The following is a 24,679-nucleotide window of genomic DNA, read 5'->3' on the forward strand; positions in this document are numbered from 1 at the left end:
CCTTTTGAACAACTTCGTGTGAGTTTTTCATGTCTTTTTTATCTTTTCCTTTTCTGGTAGCACACTGAAATAGCATGGGAGAGGTACCACTAGTTAGGATCCCAGGGTTTGGCTCTTTGGGTTTATCTCATAGCTCCAGCACGTTTAGCCTGTATATTCTTAACCCCTCTATGCCTCAGTTTGCCCATATATAAAATGGGAAATAATAATACCACCTGCCTTGTGGGGTTGTTGTAAAGATTGACAGAGGAACGATGTATAAGATGTTGAATCTTTCCTGGCACCCAAGATGTGCTCAAAAGCTGGTGGTGGGGGGCGCTTGGGTGGCTCAGTGGGTTAAGCCGCTGCCTTCGGCTCAGGTCATGATCTCAGGGTCCTGGGATCCAGTCCCGCATCGGGTTCTCTGCTCAGCAGGGAGCCTGCTTCCCTCTCTCTCTCTTTCTCTCTCTGCCTGCCTCTCTGTCTACTTGTGATCTCTCTCTGTCAAATAAATAAATAAAATCTTAAAAAAAAAAAAAGCTGGTGGTGGTAGCAACAATTGTTTAATTGAAGAGGGTGGGGAAAATACTATCTCTGTGCTTCACCTTAAGTGACTTGCCCGACACAGTGGTCAAATGGGGGTTCACAGAGGAGTCTTTCACTTTCACCACACCCTACTGGCTCCCGACTGTGGAGTTTTTGTTTTGGTGTGTGAACTAATGTTAACTACCTGACATCCAGCAGTGTGTCAGGCAGAATATTAATTACTGCTGACTCTGGTCAGCAGTAATATTGTTGAGGATTGAGTTGAGGATTCAGGGGCTCCTGTATGGAAAGAGATAACATTTTTTTAATGAACATGAAATAATGAATGAATGAATGTACATGAATGACATGAATGAAATAATGTAGTATTTGCTTTGGGGTACAGGTCTGTGAATCATCAGTCTTACTCAATTCACAGCACTCACCATAGCACATAACCCTCCCAATGTCCATCACCCAGCCACCCTATCCCTCCCTCCCGACCCCCCAGCAGCCCTCAGTTTGTTTCCTGAGATTAAGAGTCTCTTACGGTTTGTCTCCCTCCCTGGTTCCATCTTGTTTCATTTTTTCCCTCCCTACCCCCACCACCCTCCACCCTGCCTCTCAAATTCCTCATATCAGAGAGATTTTATGATAATTATCTTTAAGAGATAACATTTTAAATAAATACAGCTATACAAATGTATAATTTTAAGATATTAAGTGTTTTAGAATAGGATGCTGTATAATTTTAAAAATTTCATTCTGGGTTAGGAATGAAAAACTGTTCCATTAAGTTAACTGGACACATTTCTTAATTTTCTTTCCCTTTAGTGGACTCATTGGACAAAGCTGGGCTATGTTGTTTGCCAGTGGAGGCTTCAAGGTGAAACTCTATGATATTGGGCAACAGCAGGTAACAAATGCCTTGGAAAAGATCAGGTAAGTTGGCTGGCACCCTCCAGGAGGAATTGGAAAGGCTCTGCTGCTCTCAGTGGGTCTTGTTTATCATACTCTCAAGGCTATAACTATCTGTGATTTTACTCTTCCATTTGATGGCTGTTACAGTGCCTTTGAGCTGGTAAAGGCCAGACCCACAGTGGGTGAGCCATAAAAAGTTAAGACTGAAGAAGGGGCTCAGATTGTGAGGAGAGGACTGTTTGTGTGATATAAAAATGTGTGATGGGAGTGGAGGAGATGAACATCCCTCTTAGGTTTCTAGCCTGAGTGAGTAAGCTTCTGTCCCTGTGTCACACTGGGCTGGAGGTCAGGGTTTCCCTGTGTTCCCTCTGGGCAGATGACCAGCTCTCAGCATGTGATAGCTTAGAGCTTCATGGGCATTATATTTTAGGAAGAGGGGGTCCTGAGGTTTGTTTTGACCTATTGATCTAATGTTGTCAGGACTCAAATGAACTGTGATAACTGTAATACTTAGAGGTGTCAGAGCTGATGAAGTTATATGTACTGAGTGTTAAGCATGAGGAGGGGTAAGTTTTGGAATAATCACAGGGGGTAAGAAGGAAAATAGGAACCATAGGAAAGAGGCCAAGTATGGGGAGGTCAGAGATAGAAGCACCAAACTAATGTAATGTGCTGGAAGGTCACAGGGCCCTAATGTATGATACATTCACCTAAGAGGACTATTGCTGAACACAGTTTTGACCATCTCAAATGTGGTATTGTATAGGTAGTTATTCTCCTTGGGGGAGATCCATGAATGTGTAACTTGAATTTACATTTTGTGTAACAAAAATATGCTGACTTTATTGCTACTTTTTGAAAAGACTAATATATATGGTGTGACATCAGGCTATAGACACCAAGAAATGATATACCTTAGTTCAGTTTTGTTGTGTAACAGATTAAGAACCCAAAACCTGGAGAAGTCAAGTTACTTCTTCCATGTAGTAACATATAGTCAATGCCAAGATGAAGTGTCAATCTGAAAAGTGAACAAACAGGGGTGCCTGCCTGCCTGACTCAGTTGGTAGAGCATGTGACTCTTGATCTTGGGGTTGTAAGTTCAAGCCCCACATTGGGTGTAGGGATTACTTAAAAATATAATCTTTAAAAATAAAAATAAACCCCAAACAAAAAAAAAATGAAAGAACAACTTTAAACACACATACTCCTAACATTTTGTTCTGTGCTCTTATAGAAGGAAGAGGAATTAGCATAATAAATATCTGCTATGTTCCAGGTATGTGCTCTCCACTAGGGATACATAGATGACTAAGAGAGATACAGTTCTATCCACCATGGAATTTACTAGTCTGGTAATCTTACCATATAAATTCTCATAGTAAGCCCCATGAGGCAGATTATATTGCCATTATTTTAGGAGAAAACTTAGGTCTATGAATGGTCAGTAACCTGCTCAAAAAGACACAGTAAGGTAGAAGATTCAAACTCTGGTTCATCTGACACGTTAAGCGTGGGTCTGAGTGCCTTTAGCACCCATCTATACTATTTGCTTTATAGAGATCCTGCAAACATTACTTTTTAATATAATATTTAAAATACACAGAGGAATAGATCATTTATGTTAGTTTATGAAGTATACAATAAAAGGAGCATTTATGAAACTACTGTCCATCTTGAGATCTAGGTATTGTCAAGACCCTGTGTATACCTTTTGAAACAGATCCCGTGTCTTCCCACCAGAAGTAACTATACTGTTATCTTGCCTTAAAGAAGTTTTATTGTTGATATGTACTCTAAATAATGTATGGTTTAGTTTTGCTTATTTTTGTGCCTTATGAAATTTTTTGAGATTCATCCATGTTATTGGTTATAGTTGTAGTACATCTATGTTTATTGCTATATAATTTTCTAGTGTGTGACTTTGCTGTTATTTACTTCTGTTTTATGCTTCTGATGAACATTAAGCTATTTCCAGTTGGGGGCTATTGTAAACAATGTTGCCATTTGTGTCCTTGCATATATCTCCTGGTGCATAAGTACAAGAATATCTACAGTGTACATACCTAAGAGTGAGACTGCTCGGTTTATTTTTCCTTCTTGGATTCTGATTATATGTCTGTTGAACCAATTCATTCTAGCCTTCACATCTTTTAACCTCTCTTATATTTTCTGTCTCCCTGACTCCTTGGAATCAGGAGTCAGGACTCCTTTGGATACATTCCTTAGATTTTTCTTCCAGTTCACTAATTCTAGTTTTAGCTGTGTCTTATCTATTGTTTAAGCCATCCACTGAATTTATTTCAATAATCAAATTTTCACTTTAATAGTTCTATCTATCTATCTGCTTCTTTTCCAAAAATACTCATTCATTTTTAATGGCTTCTCATTGTTTTGCTCATTCTCTGTGGTTACTTTTTTTTTTTTTTAAAGATTTTATTTATTTATTTGTCAGAGAGAGAGAGAGACAGAGAGCAAGGGCAAGCAGGCAGAGTAGCAGGCAGAGGGAGAAGCAGGCTCAACACGTAGCAAGGAGCCTAATGTGGGACTCGATCCCGGGACCCTGGGATCATGACCTGAGCTGAAGGCAGACATTTAACTGACTGAGCTACTCAGGTGTCCCTGTGGTTACAGTTTTTAAATCTTTGTGCACTTAATACATAATTGTTTTATATTATATATCTAATAATTCCAGTATCTGAGGTTGTCTTAGCTCAGGTTCCTCAAAATCAGATACTGAGATAGAGATTCTCAGGCCAGTGATTTATTAAAGAAGTGCTACAAGGAGAAACCAATGAGGGATTGATTGGTAGGGGACAGAAAAAGGAAGACAAAGAGGCCAACTAAGGGTATAATTTCAGAAGTCCCAGGATCAGCAAGATTCCTGGAGTCCTGGAGCATAAAATATTGTGTCAAGTATGTTACCACTTAAGGCAAGAGCTGAGTTTCCATATTTCTGCATCAGTCACTGAATGAGGGGCATTCCTAGGGGCTTGGGTGGATGTGAACTCCCAGGCGCTTCTGTGTCTTTGCTCTGGGTCCTGGGGTAGTACTTTAGGGGTGGGGGCAGGTGTGAGCCATTAGCAGCAAAGATTCAAAAGTTGGAGGATAGGCACCCCGTGCTGGTCAAAGGGATTCAAAGAGGACTGGGTGGAGCACCAAAGGCTAGACTACCAAACTGTCTTCCAAATGCATGGGCCATTTTGCACTCCCACCAGCATAAGTCAGAGTTCTAGCAGCGTTTGGTGGTGTCAGTGTTCTGGATTTGGGCCATTCTAACAGGTAGTAGTGGTAGCTCATTGTCGTTTTACTTTGCATTTCCTTGATGACAAATCTGTGGAGCATCTTTTCATATGTTTATTTGCTATTTGTGTATCTTCTTTGAGTTCTTTTTCTGTTTTTGCTTCTTTTGGTTAAAGAGAGAACCTTGAAATTTTTCCTGACTTGCTCTGCTTGCTGTGACTCCCTCATGCATAAAAATTATTCCTATGTGGGATCTCGTAGTTTATAAGAGTCCCTTCAGAGATTTTGGCCCACTATAGTGTTGGAAGTGCAAGTCTTCTAAAGTCTTTAAATCTTAAGCCTTACTAAAAAAAGCTCAAAAGCCTTATGTTCGACTGTTGTAATGCAGAAGAAAATATACTTCTGGAGAGGATGATCATAAAAATGGAACAACTTGGAGGTAAAAGATTTCTTCAAATTGAGTTAGAGTGTTTTAAAAGGGCATCAAGATAGGGAACACAGTAGCACAAAGAACTTAATATTTGGTTTAATGGTGGTGATGTAGGGAGTAATGGGAAGTGATCTATTATTGATAATGAAAAATCATTAAGGGGGATACCATTGTAAAGAAACTTACAGAATTTCTGGTATCCCTAAATAAGTCAAATTATGTCTACTTTGTTATATCTTTTATCCCCCTAGTAAGTGGCTTTCCTATTAAAGAACATAGCAAGCTCTAGTTTGGAAATGGTTGATAACAATGCTAGGCTTCATATATACTTGTGTGGAATACTGACCTTTCAGCATGCTTGGACTTTTATTTGGTTTTCTGTTGATGACGTAGGAAAGAATGTTAGGGTTTGAAGTCAACAGCCAAGAAAGAATTCTTGAGATGTCTTTGGTGCAAAAAGGTAATTTTATTAAAGCATGGGGATAGGACCCGTGGGCAGAAAGAGCTGCACTGGGGTTGTGAGGAGTGGCCCATTACACACTTTCAAGTTGAGGGGGCGTGGTTAGGGATAGACTATTAAGTCTCTAAGGAATTTTGGAAGCAAGGTTTCCATGACCTTGAGGGGGCTAGCTGTTGTTGGGAAAAGTTCACTTATTACCGTCTGATAAAACCTTAGTCATGAGACCCTTCAGATATATGTCGGTGGGCCACATGCTTGGGGCATGATTGCCAACATGTATCTTGGGGTGTTTAGAGATAAAGGAAGTTTCCAAAGGAATGTTTGTATGTTAAAGTTGACTCACAGGGTCCTGGGGGTTAGGCTAAGATTGCCTTTTGTCATTAGCAAAGTATCAACATCAAGGCAATTAGTCCCTAAAGGAAGGTCACTCTGCCTGTTTCCAGGGCTTGTCAATGGTCTGTAGATAGTAAGGAAATTGAATAATTTTTCTTCTGCCTTTGGTCCCCACATCATTAACAGTATCTGTAGTTGGCGGATTTGGAGCCTAGAGATGTCAGCCTAGTGGACAGGTCTGGTGTCGGAGGAGAGCACAGCCTCTGACTAAGTCAGGTATGAAGGCAGTTCTACCTGCGTTCCAGGGGGGCTGGCCTTCTCTCTGTAAAGGCCAAGTAGGAAATGTTTTAGGCTTTGAAGGTCATACAGTTTCTATAGCAGCCACTCCTTGTAGAGTGAAGCAGCCACAGATAATATGTGAACAAATGGGCCCAGCTCTGTTCCAGTGAAACTTCATGAATTCACACCGAACTTTGGACTTCATATAACTTACACATGTCACAAAGTATTCTTTTTTTCCCCAACTATTTAAAAATGTAAAAGCCATTTCATCTCACAGGCCATATGAAAACAGGTGGTGGAGCAGCCTTAACCAGCAGCTACAGTTTGCTGACCTCTACTCTCCAGAATTCCCACTTCTGTTACCATTCATCTTTTATTTTGTCAAGTCAATTCTACTCAGTTGGAACCAAGAGAAAAGTCTAAGATTCCTAATTGAAAATTTCTTTGTTCTATTTCTCTGGGTTTTGTATTTCAGGCCTTATTTTTTAGGTGTATCATTTTAGTGTACCACTTTTAAAGCCCTTTCAGGCATCAGATAGTATATGTGAAAACTGTGAGCAGGGTTTTTAATTTTTTTAATTAAAAAAAATAAAAAAAAATTTTTTGTTGGGGCACCTGGGTGGTTGAGTAATTTGAGTATCCGACCCTTGGTTTCGCCTCAGGTCATGATCTCAGAGTTTTGAGATTGAGCCCCTCTTCGAGCTCTGTGCTCAATGGGGTGTCTGCTTGGGATTCTCTCCCCCTCTGCCCCTCCGCTTACTTGTGCTTGCTCTTTCTCCTTCTCTCTCTAAAATAAATAAGTAAATCTTTAAAAATATATTTCATTGTTTATTTTTAAGGCCAGATAAAAGACTTTCCTATTATCCTACTGCTTTGCTTAAATTAGAGCTAATATTTCTTAATATAATTCTGCCCAATTAGATTGAACTTTTAGACGTCAGTTTGTAAGAGTTTTGAACTAAAAAAAAAAATTATTGCTATTAGCAGCTTTATTAAAGAAAAGCAATTTATTGAATTCTTTTGTATCCAGTCTTTAAAAAGAGTACACAGAGATATTTTCTCAATAGCAGAAGATTTATTTTTGTAATTCACCTACACATATGCTGAGTTAACTTAAATATGCAGAACTGGTTATACTTCTTTGGCAGGAAGTAGAGATCTTAGGGTATCTTGTGACTGACTACCTCTTTCTTCTCGAATTATTGCTAGCAAATAGCAACAGGAAAATCAGGCTGAGTCGTGTCATATTGCTCTCCTAGGGAGGACTACATTTTTGGTCTTGTCATTTAAGTAAAACCACCTGTTTCCCTTTCTTAAATCACAAGATTTTCAGATGTTCCATTCCTGTACACAGAAACCAAGTGAAGAGGATTGAGCCCAAACCTCATTTTTTTTCTAAATATTTTATTTATTTATGTGTTTGTCAGAGAGAGAGGAGCCAGAGTGAGCACAGGCAGACAGAGTGGCAGGCAGAGGCAGAGGGAGAAGCAGGCTCCCTTACAAGCAAGGAGCCCGATGTGGGACTCGATCCCAGGATACCGGGATCATGACCCAAGCCGAAGGCAGCTGCTTAACCAACTGAGCCGCCCAGGCATCCCCCAAACCTCATTTTTTTGTAAATACCTTGGTCAGTAAGAAGAATTCTGAGTTTCAGATTTTTTCAGTCAGGAAAGAATTATTGCTATTTCTTTCAGTAAGTAAACTGTGTCACGCTGCAGATGAACAGTGACTTTTAGCTCAAGTCAACAACATTGGGTTATTGGTTGTAGTCCTTAGATGTCCAGGAACCAAGACTACAAAGTCCCTGACCATGAATTAGGCATAAAGTATAAGGAGAATCAACTTTATCTCTTTTGTCAAGAAGTATAAACAATGTATCTTCTTCATTGGGTCAAAATAGTCTGTGCCCAACAGGCAGCATTTTAGGACACTGGCTTGTGGTCTTCAGTCATCACACTGGGTTGTGACCTCCATGAGGACAGAGACTGTGTATTACACTCTCAGTACCTCTCAGTATTGAAATGTTATGTGGTCTCTGTGATAGCCATTATGGCCAGAGAAAGAAGCAGCATGCACATCTCTTGTCTCCAGAAATAGACGCTAGCTCAGTAATTTCTTTTAACTGAGTCATGGGAACCTTGTCTAGAGTCTCAAAGATTAATTCTTCTTGCCATATTTTTCATAGCCTTTTTCCTGGCCATCTGTCCCACCCTGGCAGTTTGGCTCAGTTCCCAAATTCAGATCCTTCTGAACATTTTATAGTAGAAAATATGTGGTTGAAATATTACTACTTCTGCATGAAAATTCTATTTATGTTAGACCTATTAAACACTATATCTTAAATGAGTAGAAATAGTACATCTTGTTTCTGAAATTGTAAAAATGAACTTAAACTGGGTGAAGTTGATTTTTAAAAATATTACAACATTAGAAGATTAGAGAAATTATCACAACTCATACCATGCCAAGAGATCACAGGGAATTAAAAAAAAATTAAAAAGATGTCATCCAAGACTAATCTTTTTCTAACGGAGCAGTAAAATGAGAAGCTTAAAACTTAACATGTTTAAATCTCAAAATAGAAGGGTAGCTTGACCTTGGAAAACCTTATTAGCAGATGCTTTACTACTTGGTTTTGGTTTTCCATTGTATGCCTTAGGCTGGGCACATGTTAGGTTTCAAGTAAGAATTTAAGACTATGAATATTTTTTTAACAATTTTTATTATTTTTTTGAATTATTTTTACTAACATATAATGTATTATTTGCCCCAGGGGTACAGGCCTGTGAATCATCAGGCTTACACATATGAATGTATTTTAAAAAGAAAAACAAGAATCAAGTAAAAGGTATAATATGGACTCATAGATCAGGAGCTGACTTTGTAGGATTTGGATCCAGCATCATTTCCACATAGTGACAGGGCCATCTTAGCCATCAGTGGTCCAGGGCCATCTGGCATGGACCGTACTGATATCTCAGTGACCGCCTCTACTCTGAGGCAGGGAGCAAACCTCCTTGTTTTGCACGAGTCCCAATCTGAAATCACTGTATTTTGGTAAACTTAACTCCTCTCAATTTCTCTATGGCCATCTCTTTACCACCTGTAGATGGCCATTCTGGTATGCAAATTCCCTAAACCAAATCAGCTTTCCAAATAAATTAGAAGTGAATAAGCCACCAGAACTGATCCCTGAAACCAAGTAGCTGTTCTGTCCTCCCGTCTCCCAAGTGACTGAACTCTTTGTCCCTGAATTTAGGCATTTCCAGTAATTGGGCTTCTGGTGGGTATTTTTAACCTGCTACCCAGACCTCTGCACTTGCTTAAATATCTTGAATTCAGTTTTGATCTGGATTCCTTTTGGGTTGATCTGTTCTGGTTTGAAAGGGACATTTATCAGTTTTCCTATATATCTTTGGCTAGAATAACTGAGTGTAGTAGATCACAAAATGGACAAATTGCTTCCATTCCTCTCTGCACACCTCTTTGCAGTATGACTTTTTTTTTTTTTAAGATTTTGTTTACTTATTTGACACATAGAGAGAGAGAGCACAAGCAGAGGGAGGGGCAGAGGGGAAGGGAGAAGCAGACTCCCCGCTGAGTAGGGAGCCCGACATAGGGCTGTATCCCAGGACCCTGGGATCATGACCTGAGCCAAAGGCAGATGCTTAATGACTGAGCTACCCAGGTGCCCATGGCTTTGTTTCTGGGAGAAGCCTGACTCTGGGCTTGGGCACAGACTTGCACTGGCCAATGGGACAGATAGCAGATGTGATGCAAGCAGAGGCCTGGAAAGCACCTGTGTTTTTTGAGAACTTACCATTATTTGCTGTTGGGAACCCTTCCAGCCATCCTTTATCCTGTCAGTCAGTCCAGTCTGGCCATCCAGAGACATGTGGCCCAGCTGCACTAGCCAGCACTAGCCAGCACTAGCCAACACCAGCACCAGCTGCTAGATAAATGAGTGAAGCCATCCTCGACAAATAATCCCTAGCTAACGTGCCATATGACTGCGCCTCATGAGTGAGCCCAGCTGAATTGCAGCCAAAATTACTAATTCTCAGGATTATGGCAATAGATTGGTAGATTACCAATATACCAAGCCCTGGTCAGGTTCCTATATAGTTAGAGTTATAGTTAGATTGCTATCCTTTACTGATTCTAGGTTCTGAGGGTTCCTGGTTTTGTCTTTCTACAGCTGTCCTCTACTTAGGGAATCCCACTTCTGTAGGAAGTGATGCAGAACTATCAGTCCCAGTCCCTGTCTTAAGGGAACAAACCTACATGAACTTTTTACAGAGACATAGTGTGCCCATTTGTTTACATATTACCTATGTCTGTATTCACTCTACAGTAATAGTTGCAACAGAGACCAAATGATCCACAAAGCCTAAAATATTTACTATTCCCCCACCCCCACCCATGGAAATAGATCAGCAGTGTATTTGTAATAATTAACATGTTATGACATTTCAGGAGAAGTTGAGCAGGCTTAGCCAATCTGATAGCAATTGCTTTATTATCAGGTGAAATTTGAACATAGATTGTGTAGGTTAAACTCCAAGGCTGGGGAAAATATATGTCAGGTAGGAAAAAAAAACCCAAATATATTTCTATACATTGGCAACACATGGTTAGGAAACAGTAAATTTTGCTGCAGTTAAATGTGAGCAACCTAGGTATAAATAGAAAAAGAATGTATAACAAATTCATGGAGAAATTTTTAAAAATTTTTGAATGACAGGAAATAAAACTTCTGTAAATGGAGAGACATGTACCCTATTCATGAGCAGGATCCTGTCTTTGGTGGTTTAATTAAAGCTCCCCTGAAGTGGGGTACAGGAAATGAGTTGACTAAACCTACCTGCACAGGAAAGTTCAGAAGGGATCTCAGATCCTGATACCAAAAGTTCACACCGATGGTCTATGTGTTCAGCAGGGTCATTCAACCTGACTTATCTATGTGTTCACAGATCATGCTCTCACTTGGCTGTTACTAGGGCAGTTCAAATGGTTGCTTCATTTCAGTTATTTATTTTTCTTCCGAAACAGAAATAGTATAGCTTTATCTGATTCGTAGAAGTTATATTGCTAATTGTACATTCAGAAAATTGGGAGAAATCAGAATACTTTGGCTATCTCTGAATGGTGGGAATAAGAGGGACTGTTGTTGAGCATTTTGAGGATACATGCTTCTGTCATGATCCGGTATGCTTTTGTGCATGTGGCCATGCACATATTAACAGTGAAGATAGGGTTGTGAAGGCTTATGTGGTATAGGGTGTGGACTCAAGAATGTTATGAATTCTGCTTTGTCTGGTTGTGTCTCTCTGAGATTTCCAACAATGACAAACAAATGAAAGTACATGTATTAACTGGGCCAAGCCTTGATACTCATGTGTAAATGTTAGTGAAATTGACAGACTTGAGGCTTATGCAAGCCCTCGGCTCCCCTGAATATCTCCCTACCTCCCAAGTCCCAGTGTCACCACAAGCCTGAGGGAAGAGAATTTCAGAGTGCCCAGGTGAGGAGGGGAGAAGCAGGGGCAGTGATGGCAGGGACCAGTGGGGGCAGTCAGATCCCTAGCAATCCTGTGTGCGGCAAACGGAGAGAGTTCTTTTTCTTTCTACAGTACATTTAAATTTATATACTTCACTGAGAGGTTTTCAAATTCAGGTGAGTAAGGAGGCTGGTCTGGTAACCAGTGGAGGAGACAATGAAGCAGGAAGAGGTGGAGCCCTTGGCAAATTGGACCTAGCCTTTGGTGGAAGGCATTCGAGACTTTAAAAACACTGTGCTGTCAAGCAAAAGAAGTCTGGGGCCACCCGTTAGTAAAAATTTTTGTATTCTATCCTTTTATCCCCACTTCAAAAACATCAGGAATGATTTTGAGGGTCTATCTACTCTCCCACTGTGGGAGATGGGCTGCATTGTTGTACATCTTCTTGTCCACTTTCACGTTGCGGTGACTGAATTCAGGATTTTTGTGGACTTCAAGTTAATCTGCCTGTATGCAGTTAGAGTGGTGGCTGGGGGTACTCAGAAAGTCCAGCATGGGGATACCAGGGCAACGGAGCTAAGGTAAGGGCCTGGAAACATCAGTGCTATCTCTAAGTATCTGTGTCTGCATATCTCTTTTCTTTGACTCTTCAGTTTGTCCAGAAAAGAATCTGCCAGTCTCCATTTAGCATTGTTGTTGCTGATCAAAGGACAGTGCCTGGACAGATGGGGGAGGGGGTGTGGTTCTTTTTTTTAGATTTTATTTATTTGAGAGAGAGAGCACACAAACAGTGGGCAGGGGCAGAGGCAGAGGGAGAAACAGACTCCCCTTGGGCAGGAAACCTGATGTGGTGCTCGATCCCAAGACCCTGAGATTATGACCCGAACCAAAGGCAGACGCTTAACCGACTGAGCCGCCCAGGTGCCCCAAGATTTCCTTCTTTTTAAAGGCTGAATTATATTCCATCTTGTGTATAGACCACATTTTGTTTATCCCTTCATCCACTGATGGACATTTGAGTTGCTTCTACCTTCTGGCTATTGTGAATAATGCTGCTATGAACACGAATGTATAAAGATCTCTTTAAGTCCCTGCTTTCATTTCTTCTGAATATATATCTAGAATTGGATTGCTGGGTCTTGTGGTAAGTCCATTTTTAATTTTTTGAGGAACCACCGTACTGTTTTCCATAGCAGCTGCATGTGTTACAGTCCCAGTGGTAGTAGACAAGGATCCCAATTTCTCCATTGTCTTTATCTTTTTAAAGTAATAAATGCTCCTTTTGAATAAAACTTCAAAAATAGAAATATGAAAAAATTAAAGCCACCCATATTTTGCCCTACAGGGATAATTCTTAACATTTTCTTTTCTCCAATTTTGAATAAAAATTTATAAATTCATTGACGGTAAGATGGAAATATTTTGACTTCTAGTGCTAGGCTGACCTCTAGAGGTAGAAATGGTAGGCTGCAGCCACTTACTAATGTGCCTTGAATGAGTACATTCTTAGCTCATAAATGGTGTAGACTGCAACGTTCTGGCATGTCTGAGCCTGCTGAAAACCCCACTAAGACCCCTTTCTTTTCCAGGTGTTTATGTGTTAAGTTCTTCCAAAATACCTAATGAAAAATATTGGAACTGGTCTAACTGGGATAAAACATGGCCAGATGGCTGGTTTTGATTTATGGGCATAGTTACTGAACTTGAGGGATTGTCTGAGTATGTCTGAAAGCTCCTCCAAACGTTTCATCCAGTTTTCTCTTGGGATCCCTGCACAGTAGGGTTCTAGACATTCAGCCATGCAGCAGTCCAGTCGGTAAATGTGTGAACAGGTCTCTCCCCTCATGACCATGTCTTTTCTAGGGGCAGAGAGGGCCTTGAGGCCAAACTGCTTATACAGATTCTTTGCCTAGAGTCTAATCTGCATGACGCCATTGGTGTGGTTATTCTGGCTACTACCCTCTGTCTCTTTTTCCTTTCTTTCCCCATAGGGACAATCCCTGGGAAGTCTGTAGAACAGCATCTCATCAAAGAAACAGCCACTTTTGTGGTCCCGTCTATCTGACCTAATCTCATTCCCCACATTAGGAAGAAAGGCTAAAATTTGCTTTGGCTTACTAAAGTTTAAAGCAGGTGTTTTTGAGCACATTAGCTACTCAAACATAATTCTCCCAAGGGGGAAATAGGTTATCATTATGTTTTCAGGCTGTGGCATTTAAAAACCCTGTCTGCATGAAAAAGTGCTCCACCTCACTCAGCATCAGGGAAATACAAATCAAAACCACAATGAGATACCACCTCACACCAGTCAGAATGGTTAAAATTAACAAGTCAGGAAATGACAGATGCTGGCGAGGATGCAGAGAAAGGGGAACCCTCCTACACTGTTGGTGGGAATGCAAGCTGGTGCAACCACTCTGGAAAACAGCATGGGGGTTCCTCAAAAAGTTGAAAATAGAGCTACCCTACGACCCAGCAATTGCACTTCTGGGTATTTACCCTAAAGATACAAACGTAGTGATCCAAAGGGGCACGTGTACCCGAATGTTTATAGCAGCAATGTCCACAATAGCCAAACTATGGAAAGAACCTAGATGTCCATCAACAGATGAATGGATAAAGAAGATGTGGTATATATAACAATGGAATACTATGCAACCATCAAAAGAAATGAAATCTTGCCATTTGCGACGACGTGGATGGAACTAGAGGGTATTATGCTTAGCGAAATAAGTCAATTGGAGAAAGACAATTATCATATGATCTCCCTGATATGAGGAAGTGGAGATACAACGTGGGGGTTTTGGGGGATAAGAAAAGAATAAATGAAACAAGATGGGATCAGGAGGGATACAAACCATAAGAGACTTTTAATCTCACAAAACAAATTGAGGGTTGCCGGGGGGAGGGGGGTAGGGAGAGGGTGGTGGGGTTATAGACATTGGGGAGGGTATGTGCTATGGTGAGTGCTGTGAAGTGTGTAAACCTGGTGATTCACCAACCTGTACCCCTGGGGCTAATAATACATTATATGTTTATAAAAAAATTAAAAAATTATAAAAAAAATAATTAAAAACCCTGTCTGAATTCAGTAGAAAATAGTTGTGTGAGGTTGGTGGCTAAAAGAACTTTAATGTTTTGCTTATTTAAAAAAACGACAAGAAGCGCGTTTGTCAATATTGGTGGTTGTTAGTTCTCAGTAGAAATATGGGGATGTTTATTATTCTTTCTACTTTATTTTTACTTTTAAAAATAAATTATGAAAACAAAGTCTTTCCAGAAGAGGAACAGGGGCACCATATTATGTTTCTCACTTGTTCCTCTTTAACAATAAACACACTTAATTGAATAGAAATGATTTTTTGTTTGGTAGCTGTAAACCGTTCTTCAGCGATATGAACACTTTTATTCTGGTTGCATTTATGGGCAATGTAGTTAACATTTACCAGTGTTATTGATCCCTACACTTAGTTATTGCTGCAGGTCTAATTTATATAAATCATATAGTTTAAAACCAAGCAGTTTAGATACGTTACAATTTCATTCAGCCAATAGTTCCATCTAATTTCTGAACAAAATAGATGCTAGGCCTATTCAGGTTATGAGGATAGAGGTACCCAGATTACCTCTGTCAGTGGGGATTGATTGTGAGGCTCTTCAAGGAAGCAAGGGACACTGGAAGCTATCCCTGCAGCTACATCACTGTTGCAGAAACGGGACATTGTTCACACGATCTGAGCTTCTGGTAGTCAGTCAACAGCTCTGGGAACTTTGAGCAGTTCTGGGGAGGATGGTTTCCTAGCTGGTCCTTGTCTGAGGTCCTGCCTTACTAAAGCCCACCATTGCGGTGACTGTACTATTGGGTGTATGTCTATGGCTCCACCGACCCTTGACCAACCCACTTTGAGGGTCTTCATTTCAAACTGCCCACCAGGGATCAACTAATTGATGGGCCATGTACCAAGAGGCACAGGCTCCCAGTAGGCTGAACTCTGTTGGTAAGGAAATCCTGAAAGGAGCTGGGGCGGGGGGTTGTTAGGTACACCAGGGCTCCCCAGATGGAAAACAGGAGCCCTGTGTCCTAAGTTCAAACTTGACAGTCTGGGACTCTGGTGTTAGCAGCATCATGAGGGAAGGAGTGGATGCAAATTCCTATTTTCTCCAGGAAACTGGCTACCTTGAATCTTTGGGTTTAAGCCAATAAATTGTGCCAATTAGTCCTATAAGTAAGTCCCACCAGACAGGATTTTTTTTTTTTTTTTTTTTAACATGAGAGAGCCATCGTGGTTTAGTAGGAAGAGTGGGGAAAAAGCAGTTCTTATTCAGTATGTTTAAGGGAAGGAGTCAGAAGACTGTTTTCCATCCCACATGCGGCTAATGCTTTATATCCTTGATTGAGTCTGTAACCGGTTTGGGCCTCGATTTCTGAAGCAACAGAGTGAATAAGCTAGATTATGTAAAAAAAAAGAAACATTCTTTGTGTTTTGATGCATTTCAGAAACATATTGTTTTTAAGACTAAGTTTATTGGCTTCAGGTGAATTTAGGTATTATATATGTAAATATATATAATATTTATATAACACAATAATACATATAAGTTATATGTATTATTGGGAAACAGAAGAGTAAGGCCTTACCAGTGGTAACTCTAAAAAGTTACCACTTTTTAAAAGAAAAAAGTGGGGTTTTTTTTGCTACACATATGAACAAGAACCATGTTTAGTCAATTAGCAATTGTATGTTATAAATTCATGTGCATAGTAGACATTATATTCACATTGAATAACTTATTACTGAAATGGATATATGGTATAGTATTTCTCTTTTCTCATGAAATATAAAATGCACATGATATTTAAGAATATTAGATTTTAAAGAAACAGTCTAGAGTTTAGTTTCCGGTAATATGGCAAAGTGAGTATCCTGAAAGCCCTTTCCACTTCAAAATACTTAAAAGTATTAAGTAAGGGGCGCCTGGGTGGCTCAGTGGGTTAAGCCACTGCCTTCGGCTCAGGTCATGATCTCAGGGTCCTGGGATCGAGTCCCGTATCGGGCTCTCTGCTCAGCAGGGAGCCTGCTTCCCTCTCTCTCTCTCTGCCTGCCTCTCCGTCTACTTGTGATCTTTCTCTGTCAAATAAATAAATAAAATCTTTAAAAAAAAGTATTAAGTAAATGTATAGCTTATAATGCATAGCTGAGCTGGCAAGAAAGTAATGGAAATTCTGAGAGGTCAAATTTGGGAGCACAGATCCTAAGAGATATGTGGACATCACTGCTGCTCTAAGATATTTACCAATCTTGCTTTGGTTCTAACAGCAAACCTTAGTCTGTGCAAGATGGGGTATCCAATTGTAGACCCCCAAGTGAAGCTAGTATTCAGAGGGCAACACTGCTAGTGAAAGGAATAGTAGGACAAAATAACTAATCTGTATGTGGAGGCTTGTCTGTCTTGGCCTTGGTTCTGGGTGGAGGGGAGAAAGAGTTTCTCTGAGAATTTGTAACCACAACCCACCTTTCTAAGAATTTTGGAGTCTAAATTCTTATTACCGTGTGGTCTTTAAACCGCTAATCCAAGAATTCAGATTGGTTCCTTCGTTAGTATTGCCTGCAGTGCCTATCAGAAGGAAGATGCATATCATCTCTAGAATAAAGTACCTTAAACCAGAGGCTCAAGGAATTCCCACAGAATTCAGTGAACATCAGCTCACAGCTAAAAATCCCCAAATACACGAGAGACAAGGTTTTACGAGCATAGTAAACTGGAAGTCGGATCTGAAGATATTTAGCGTGGAATTTAGGAGATGAAGAGATGGAAAATGTGAAAAAGTAGTTAAGAAATATGGAAGATACAGAGAGGATGCCCAACATATCTCATTAGAGGTCTGAAGGATTTAGAATAGGGAAGAACAATTTATGAAGATAAAATTATTGAGACTTCATTTCAGTTGAAGACATAGATCCTCATATTCTGAAAGAACAAAGTGTCCTAAGCAGGAGAAATAAAAAGGATAGCTGTATCTATATACATCACAGGCAAGCTACACAACACTAAGGGACATAAGAAAAGTCTTAAAAGCAGTCAGAGAGAGAAAAGACAGACTACCTATAAAAGAATGACAAATTGACGACAAACTTTTCAACAGCTAGTGGAATTCAGAATATGGTGGAAAAATACCTGCAAAGTACAAAGAGCCAAACATAACCTAAGTATCAGATTTGAGGCAGCTTTAATAGATAAATCCTCTCTGTTCTGTAAGCACAATTTCAAACAGTAATTTTACAGGAATTCTACATATATCACATATTCTATTTGTTCTGAAAGGGTTTTTTTTTTTTTTTTTTTTTAAGGGTAGTAAGCAGAACAATGATTCCCCCAAAGATGTCCATGTCCTAATTCCCAGAACCTGGGAATATATTACCTAACAAGGCAAAAGAGATCAGATGTGATTAAGTTAGGAATATGAATATGGGAGTTTATCCAGATGGGCTCAATGTAATTACAAGGGTCCTAATCAGGGGAAGAGAGTCAGGAAAGCCAAAGAAGGAGGTGTGATGACAGCAGAGGTTGGACTGATAAGATTGTAGATTTCTCATCTGTTGCTAAGACACCACACAATACTCTAGACAACTAATACAGACTTCTTGATGAATTGGCTAAGAAACAGATCTTGTTTTGTATGTTTTCAGTTACTAACTTTATAAACCTCTACTTCAAGGTATGTGTTATGTTTAAAAATATTTTCCAGTGCTTGTTTACTGGGGGTAGTGGTCGGGGTACTCAGTTCCCAGCATTGACTTGTGCCAAGGAGGGACTTCTGCATATGTGTCCTTAGGTTCCTCCAAAGTAAGGGAGCCATTTTCTGGCCTGACTTTAAGATATATATATATATTTTTTAGCTAATATATTACAGATCTTCCAAATTATCTATATGACAACAATCTCAGATTCTTCCTTTCAACCTTCCTTTGGGTTCAAGTTCCATGTGTGATGATGACCTGCAATGGTGTTTTTATCTTTGTCAACTCAGAAGGAGGAAAGACTTAGAATCTGCCTGATCATTTGTCGACTCATTATCTTGGCCATGGAGCTTCTTTTTGCTAAGTATAACCATCTGTTTGCATTTCAGCATATCTTTGTATTGTTTTTTAAAAGCAACAGTGACAAGACAGTTTCTGTTTCTCAATTTTTTAAAAAAGATTTTATTTATTTATTTGACAGACAGAGATCACAAGTAGGCAGAGAGGCAGGCAGAGAGAGAGAGAGAGGAGGAAGCAGGCTCCCCGCTGAGCAGAGAGCCCGATGCAGGGCTCAATCCCAGGACCCTGGGACCATGACCTGAGCCGAAGGCAGAGGCTTCAACCCACTGAGCCACCCAGGCATCCCCTCTGTTTCTCAATTTGTAGCTAAAACAAATACAAGATGCATAGTTTTAAGAAGGAGAAAAAACAAAAAAACAACAAAAGCACAGCCCCAAACATCTCGAGCTGGCCCAGCACTCATGGCTAGGCCATGGGATTCTTCTGTTGTACATAAACAGTCTCAAGAACCCATCTCTTGGTTCTTGAGGTCACTCTTAGACCATGACAGAATGAGACAAAGCAAAACCACATTTTAAATTTGTCTAACCATAGACAAAAATGAGATCACTGTGCAACCCACAAATACTGAGCAGCCTTCTCTTGGCGAAAATGAATGACTGCTTACTTCTTCACCCATGACAGCTTTATCTTCAGTCTAGTCTGTCCTCCAAACATTTATATTTATTGAGATACTCAATGTTCAAGTTGCCTTCTCTTTCTATAGCATCCAATCCAGTGAACTCAGACCCTCAGATTGTCTTCCAAACCATCCAACCAAAGCTCAAATCCTGCTATAGGTTCCCCCTGACAACTCTCTTACTAACACCCTACTGGGCATTCTCCCTCAATGCAGTGAGTAACAAACTTGACTTGTTCCACTGTGGGTTTATTCCTGATAGTCTTTGGCTGAAGACATTGACAGCTTAAAGATTAAAACTGTGAAGATGAAATGATGTAAAAATTATTTGACTCACTGGCAGAAATCCACAGAATCCTTTGGAAAGCATAAATGTTGTGTTTGTATATGTTGTATGTGATTGTATTTATTTACTATGTTATGAATTATAAGCAGGACTGACTCCATAATTTGTGAGGCCAAGTGCAAATGAAAATGAGGGGCCCTTTGCTTGATATTCATTAAGCATTTTGAGACCGTGACTGCAGAGCATTAAACCCAGTGAGACGTGCTTCTGAGCACGGGTCTCTGTGACTGCATGAGTGATGCCCTGTGAAGCCCCTAGTCCAGACTGTGAGATACTTTCTTTCAATCCTGTTCCCTCTGGATTGACGGAAGTAGGTGAAGAACTACTACTTTCTAATCTCACCTCTTCTTGGCCTTGCCTCATCTCTTCAAAAAGAAAAAAAAAAAAAGGAAAATCTAATTGTGGTAAAATACACACAACATCAAAGTTACTATCTTAATAATTTGGGGGAATACAGCTTAGTGATATCAAGTGTATTCTCATTGTTGTACAGCCATCTATCTCCAAAAGGTCATCTTGTGAAACTGAAACTGTCCCCATTAAACCACAGCCTGGCAGCCACCATTCTACTTCCTGCCTCTAAATTTTGCTATTCTAGGTACCTCATATAAGTGGAATCATACAGTATTTGTCTCTTTGTGACTGGCTGATTTCACTTGGTGTCATGTCCTCAAGGTTCATCCATGCTGCAGATTGTGACAGAATTTCCTGCCTCTCCTTTAAAAAAGATTATTTATTTATTTATTTATTTGAGGTCGGGGAGAGAGTGCATGAGCAGGGGGGAGGAACAGAGAGAGGGAGGAGCAGACTCCCTCCTGAGTAGAGAGCCCCTGATGCAGGGCTCTATCTGAGGACCCTGAAATTATGACCTGATCCCAAGGCAGATGCTTAACCAACTGAGCCACCAAGGTATCCAATTTCCTGCCTTTTGAAGGCTGAATTCCATTCTATTGAATTCCATTGTATGTTTGTACCACATTTGTTTTCATCCATGTATGGGGTTCTGGATTGTTTCATCTTTTTGGCTGTTGTGAACAATGCTGCTATGAACATGAAGATACAAATGCCTGTTTGAGTATCTGCTTTCACGTTGGGGGGATATTGACAGAATTCGAATTGCTGGATCATATGGTAGTTCTCTTTTTGACTTTTTGAGAAACCATCAAACTGCTTGCTGCAGTGACTTCCCCTTTTACATTTCCACTGACACTGTAAATCCTCATTAACTCTTGTTTTATTTTCTATTTTTTAAATCCTAATGGGTGTAAAGTGGTATATCGTTGTGGTTTTGATTTGCATTTCCCTGCTGATTTGCGTTTACCTTTGTTTCTAAATTTGCTTTAGAATACTCACAGTGTCACTGTTCTTTCTAGAAAAGAGATGAAGTTTCTGGAGCAGTCAGGTTCTCTGAAAGGCTCCCTTGGTGCTGAAGAACAGCTGTCACTCATCAGTGGGTGTTTGAATATTCAAGAAGCAGTAGAGGGCGCCATGCACATTCAGGTGAGTTGATATTACACTCAAGTCTCTAAGGACTTGAAGAGATTGTCTCCAACCTCCTTGGAAGAACGTGGGGTTGGGGGAGAGATAAAGGGCAGTTGCCATCTTGTACACTGAAGGTCAGGGTTGTGTTTTATGTGATAGGAAGCATTGTTTCAAAACATCTCCTGTAACATCTCCTCATCAAACCACTGTGATTAGATATTGTTTTTCAGAGGAATTAGAATTTTGAACAGAAATAGGTTTTCTAAACAGCTAACACTTTCATTTTATGTTTCTGTTGAATGAGAGATTATATTCCTGTTCTCATATGTAATTGCAAAAACTTAAACCATCTGAGATACACATTTTCATTTCTGGTAACATTTGCATTTAACTTTTCCAACAACTTTACTTAAAAAAAGAACTCCTTGGGGCACTGTTTGCACAGCAGGGAAAGCTGCAGGCAGGCTCTCCAGGGGCTGTGCTCGCAACTGGTTGCCTGCCCGCTCAGGGCCCATCCCTCCTGGAGCTCCTGTGTCTATAGACAGCTCCTGCCTCTATGTAAGAACCCAGACGTATAAATTTGTCTTTTAATAATATTGCACTTACTGCCAAAAGGTTTAAGTGGATTTACCAAAAACTGAAAGAAGTGTCACTCCTGATACCCTTTTTATATTTTGTGAGGCTTTGCATTTCTGTTGACTCAGTGTTGCACATTTCATGTGGTTTCTGTGATGACATTCTCACCAATGATCTGGGAGCAAACCCAAAAGACTGAGTGTGTTTTATGGTCAGCAGCTGCACTGCGATTGAGGTCCAATACAGTTAATCAGGGTCTCGGTCTTTGTAGCTCTAAAAGTTCTCTAGTCCATTTAACAAACACGTGTCCAACAGAATGTAAGAAGAGGACTGGATACATAAGATATGTCAATTCCATCTGTCTTTTGAGTATTTTCACCCCTGTCTCTCATTTGGTGAAGGCTGTATATAACTGGGGAGTCCTACAAGGGATCAGAAAGCTCCTACCAGAGCTTTCCAGCGCTGTCTCTTCCCACCCTCGTGGTGTTACTGGGTGCTGTCAGGGAGGGACTTGCTTCTGAGGAGCAGCACAGAAGCCTTCCAGCCATTCCAGTGTGAGCTCAGCAGAGAAGGTTCTTCACAGGCACTTTGTTTCTAAGGAAAGTGTATGCTTCTTATGCTGCTCCTGCTGGAGGAAGGAAAAACAATTTGTTTTGTGGCTCTTGACATTAGAAAGGGCCTGTGGAAGCTTCCTGCCATGGAGGTGGTGGTTGAGGACACAGACTTTTAGTCAAGCGGACTTTGCACTGAGCAGCTGTGTGCCCTTGTGAGTTTCTTAACTTTTAAGCCCCACTTCCTTATCTGGACATTGGGCATAATAAAGTGCACTGGATGGTTGTGAAGAGACCCATACAAGCTTACATCTAAGGCCACCCTCCTTGAAGGCAAGCTCCGTTTTTCCAATGAGAAGATTAAAAAAATTTTTTGGGGGGTCAATTTGTTATATACTATTTATATGATACATAATAAAATATAATCACATGATGTGATCTGAAATAAGAATATGTTACACATTACTGAAATATTTCTGCTTTCCCACTTCACAAAGCACTTCTTTTTTAAAAAATTTAAAGTTTTATTTCTATATTTGAGAAAGAGCATGAGAAGGGGGAGGGGCAGAGGGAAAAGACAAGCAGACTCCCCACTGGGCGCAGAGCCAGATGGGGCCACGTGACTGGCTGGGTGCCAGCTCAAGGGGGCTCCACGCAGGGCTTGATCCAGGATCCTGGCATCATGACATCATGACCGGAGCTGAAGTCAGACACTTAACCAAGTAAGCCACCCAGGCGCTCCAAAGCACTTCTGTTCAAACTCTTAATAGGTGTCTCTGACTCCGATGTCTTTGTCTTCAGTAATGATGTTTTTGAGGCTCCTTTCCAGACAGAGTTTTCCAGAGCACATCACTGTTGCTTTCCTGAGATATTGCTGTGCAGAGCCTTTTTAACCCACATATGACGTGACATTAGAAGTTTTATCTCCAGCTTCAACTACTAATTCGCAACCCTTCGGGTGTTTTTTTCTCTCTGTGGTGGTGTACTTGTGGTACTCAACATAACAACTGGCTATGTTACTTTTTTTGTTTTAAAATGATCTTTATAAAGTTTATTTCTGAATTTCCCCGCACTAGCAATTGCTAAATCATGCCCTAGGGATAATTCAAATGTCTGTGTTAAATTTCTTTGTCTCCTGGTCCCATTTGAAAAACTGGGTTTTATCAGATGATTTCTATGCTAGCATGATTGAATTAGTTCAGAAGAATGTCTTCCCCAAACAGTATATTATTTCTTAAAAAATGGAGATCCCTTCATAATAGAACTTTATAATGACTTCAATATAAAGCAAGTCTTTTATGGGATGATTTTTGGGGAATATTTTAAATTATGATGCATGAAAATGCTTAACCACAGCACTTGGCACAATAGAAAATGCCTAAAAAATTGATAAGTAATTTTGTAATGTGACCATTTGTATACAAATTTGATAATAAGTGATATGGGGTAATATATGTTGTTCTATGCAAAGTATTGAAAACTGATCTTTAAGGTCTGTCTTTATTTTATAGATTGAATGTATTTACATGACATTTACATGTCGAGCAGCATCTATTATGCACAACAACACTAAATGAGGCAGTGTAGGGAGAGGAATATAGAAAAGATGATGTAAACTCTACTAGGTTTATTTCCTATGAGAGATTACATTCTTCAGAAATTACTTGTACCTTTAGTCCCACAAAGAATAATGGAGAGGGGCGCAGATCCAAAAAGAGGCCTTTGGAAGGGTTTTGTTTTTTTTTTTTTAAAGATTTTATTTATTCATTTGACACAGAGAGATCACAAGTAGGCAGAGAAACAGGCAGAGAGAGAGGGGGAAGCAGGCTCCCTGCTGCACAGAGAGCCCGATGCGGGGCTTGATCCCAGGACGCTGGGATCATGACCTGAGCCGAAGGCAGAGGCTTTAACCCACTGAGCCACCCAGGTGCCCCCGAGGCCTTTGGAAGTTTTGATGAAGATAGGATTTGAGGCTGCTTTGGCCTTTGACAAGTGGATTTTGGGGGCTGAGGAGGGGACAGTGTCTCAGAAAGAGATGAAAAGAGGATGAGAGGTGCCTGTGAGTATGTTTGAGGCAACCAGAGTAGAATGGTGTGGCTGAGTCACAGGAGAGGTGGAAAAAGCCTGAAAGTAGAAGCTGAGTGGGGAATGCTTGGAATGCCAAACTGAAAACATACTTAGATGAAATGACTTAACCTTTATAAATGCTTGGAGTAATGCATGGCACATAAGAGCCCTATTTAAGTGTTCTCTTAAACAAATTAAAGAGTTTGGGTTTCATTCTATATCCTGATTAGAATCCTCCAAGTAAGGTGTTCGGTAGAACAGTGA

General features: G+C 40.2%; 1 protein-coding gene across 4 annotated transcripts in view; it reads left to right on the forward strand.

Annotated features, from left to right (window-relative positions):
• Positions 1–24,679, forward strand: part of LOC111159885 (crystallin lambda 1) — a 191,023-nt gene that overhangs the window by 62,012 nt on the left and 104,332 nt on the right. For 3 of the 4 annotated variants that reach the window (XM_022522543.1, XM_022522540.1, XM_022522541.1), the window contains exons 2-3: positions 1,339–1,446; positions 21,113–21,239. In XM_022522543.1, the coding sequence (XP_022378251.1) occupies positions 1,364–1,446; positions 21,113–21,239 (210 nt within the window). In that variant the 5' untranslated portion in view covers positions 1,339–1,363. Of the gene's footprint in view, positions 1–1,338; positions 1,447–2,662; positions 2,705–21,112; positions 21,240–24,679 lie in introns of those variants that run through there. The other variant, XM_022522542.1, reaches the window with a different exon arrangement.

Source organism: Enhydra lutris, unplaced genomic scaffold (assembly GCF_002288905.1).
Source record: "Enhydra lutris kenyoni isolate GAN:26980312 unplaced genomic scaffold, ASM228890v2 scaffoldscaffold71, whole genome shotgun sequence".
Classification (NCBI taxonomy): domain Eukaryota; kingdom Metazoa; phylum Chordata; class Mammalia; order Carnivora; family Mustelidae; genus Enhydra; species Enhydra lutris.